This window comes from Naegleria gruberi, assembly GCF_000004985.1.
Source record: "Naegleria gruberi genomic scaffold NAEGRscaffold_720, whole genome shotgun sequence".
NCBI lineage: Eukaryota > Heterolobosea > Eutetramitea > Acrasida > Naegleriidae > Naegleria > Naegleria gruberi.
In genome coordinates, this window is record NW_003162875.1 from 1 (window position 1) to 2,018 (window position 2,018).

The 2,018-nt window shown below is 32.8% G+C and overlaps 2 protein-coding genes across 2 annotated transcripts; one reads left to right on the forward strand and one right to left on the reverse strand.

Moving 5' to 3' along the window:
• The first annotated feature begins 377 nt into the window (after nt 1-377).
• Nucleotides 378-960, forward strand: NAEGRDRAFT_82378 (uncharacterized protein). Its single transcript, XM_002668079.1, has one exon. The coding sequence runs from the start codon at nt 386-388 to the stop codon at nt 941-943; it is 558 nt and encodes a 185-aa protein (XP_002668125.1). The 5' UTR covers nt 378-385; the 3' UTR covers nt 944-960.
• Nucleotides 961-1,022: 62 nt separating this feature from the next.
• NAEGRDRAFT_76964 (uncharacterized protein) lies at nt 1,023-1,778 on the reverse strand (the record flags this gene model as incomplete). The annotated part of the gene is made up of 1 exon (XM_002668080.1): nt 1,023-1,778. One exon carries the CDS (start codon nt 1,776-1,778, stop codon nt 1,023-1,025), a length of 756 nt encoding a protein of 251 aa, XP_002668126.1.
• Between the last annotated feature and the right edge of the window lie 240 nt (nt 1,779-2,018).

The following is a 2,018-nucleotide window of genomic DNA, read 5'->3' on the forward strand; positions in this document are numbered from 1 at the left end:
ATGTATATTGAAAATGCAACAATGAATTGAAGGTTTCAGTGCGTGTATTTCAAAAATATTGCATCAAAAACATTACATCAATTTGAAGTGTCATATAAAAATAAAAAAATGAAATTGTGTAATCTAGTGTAATCAATCTAACTATTGATTCTCAAAACGTGGCATAATATCATATTGTCATCTTTTCTGTTGTAATAAATGTTGTTGAGCTACATTGCAGAAACAGTGAATTTGTCTTTGGAATTTTCATTATCATCTCCGAAGTTGAGCATCAATCAACTCCAAAGACCGCCCGTAGTATCTCCGTATCAACCAAATCATGGATTCGTTATAAATGAACACGCGAATCAAACAAAACAAGATTCAAAAAAAAATAGCAAACACCATGATCAAACTCATCACATTCCTTCTCTTTAGTTTAACTTTCGTCTTGTTTATTTCATCATCTTTCCAAACAGGACCAATTTGGCCATACGAATGGTCAACCCTTGCCTATCAAAATTCAGGTGGTTTTGTCGACACCAATCCTTCCAAACTTGCCACCTATCGTATCTTCAATTCCTATCAATTAAAAGCCGAAAGAATTGAAATCCAATTCTTCAACGAACCATTACTCATCCAAATCCATGCAGGTTTCACTCAATATTCATTCTATCCACATAATAATACGTGCAATGTTGTTGAATTGGGTTTCAATCCACTTCCATATAATTGGTTACAAAATGCAACATTTGCTGGAAATCAAGTTGTAAATGGAGTTAATTGTAGAGTGTGGAAGAGATTGACTTCTACTTATTGGGAAGATGAAACTGATGGAACTCCTGTTAAGGTTAATGAGAGTGACTTTTTTGTGTGGAATTTCATTTCTGGAACTTTCAAGGCAGGAAATCAAAATAAGAATTTGTTTGATATTCCAGTTTATTGTAAAAAGAATAGAAAGTAAATTAGTTTTATTGGAATATTCAATACTATGATTCGAATAGTTTAAATGTGTCAAGTCCATCATTATTCAAGAGAAGAAATTAGTATTTTAATTCTTCACGTTTCGAATACATTATATCTGATCTCATAATATACTTCACACCCTTAAAGACCTTCTCTCCACCATGCAACATGTGTTTATCATTCTGAAGGAATATCAATGCATTTCCAGCTGGTTCAGTAACCTTTCTAGTCATCAACTCCATTCGAGAATCATAAAATATCGTCGATCCACCCTCAAACTCTCCATCCAATTGAGAATTCAGATAAATAATGAGAGTGAGATAGCTCTTAGTTTTGTTCTTGTGATCCTCAAAGCTGCCATCGACGTGTTTGTTGAAATAATGCCCTGGTTTATACTTGCATAATCTCCAACGAGGATTTATACTTGCCAAATGCAATGTTCTGCCATCCTTACTCAATGTTTGTGGCAGATGTTGCTTTATACGATTCCAGACTATTTCAGTAAATTTTGGATCGTCACTCATTAAACGATCATTAAATCGATCATTATAGGCATAGCAAAACTTATCCGCATCCTCATATCCCATCTTTTCACTCAACTCTATCATTAATTTACATTCGTCTTTTGAAAGCACTTGATCCAATACGAAACATGGTTTCTTTACTTGTTCAACCTCCTCAACTGTTTTTCTTGAAACTCGTGGACACCAATTATTCGAATCCATCAGAAGCATATTTTTTTGTATTTGTGAAATATTCTCATCATTAGAATCATTCAGTATTGGTGCATAGACCATCTCGTTCCATCCTGTAGGAGCAGAAAGTAAAGTCATTTTTTTTTAATTTTGTGTGCTTTTTTTATTTTGCACTTTTAATTATTTTACAAAGTTATTAATAGAATTTTTACTTTTTTTAGAATGATTTCAAAGTTCATCATCAAATAACCAGTTATTAGTTTACAATATTTACAATATTTACAATGAGGTGCTGATTAAGTTACATTAGTTTTTCAGCCACTTTATCCCTTAGTTCTTCAAGTTGCTCTGCACCTAATACTCGCTTTTGTGTCTTGT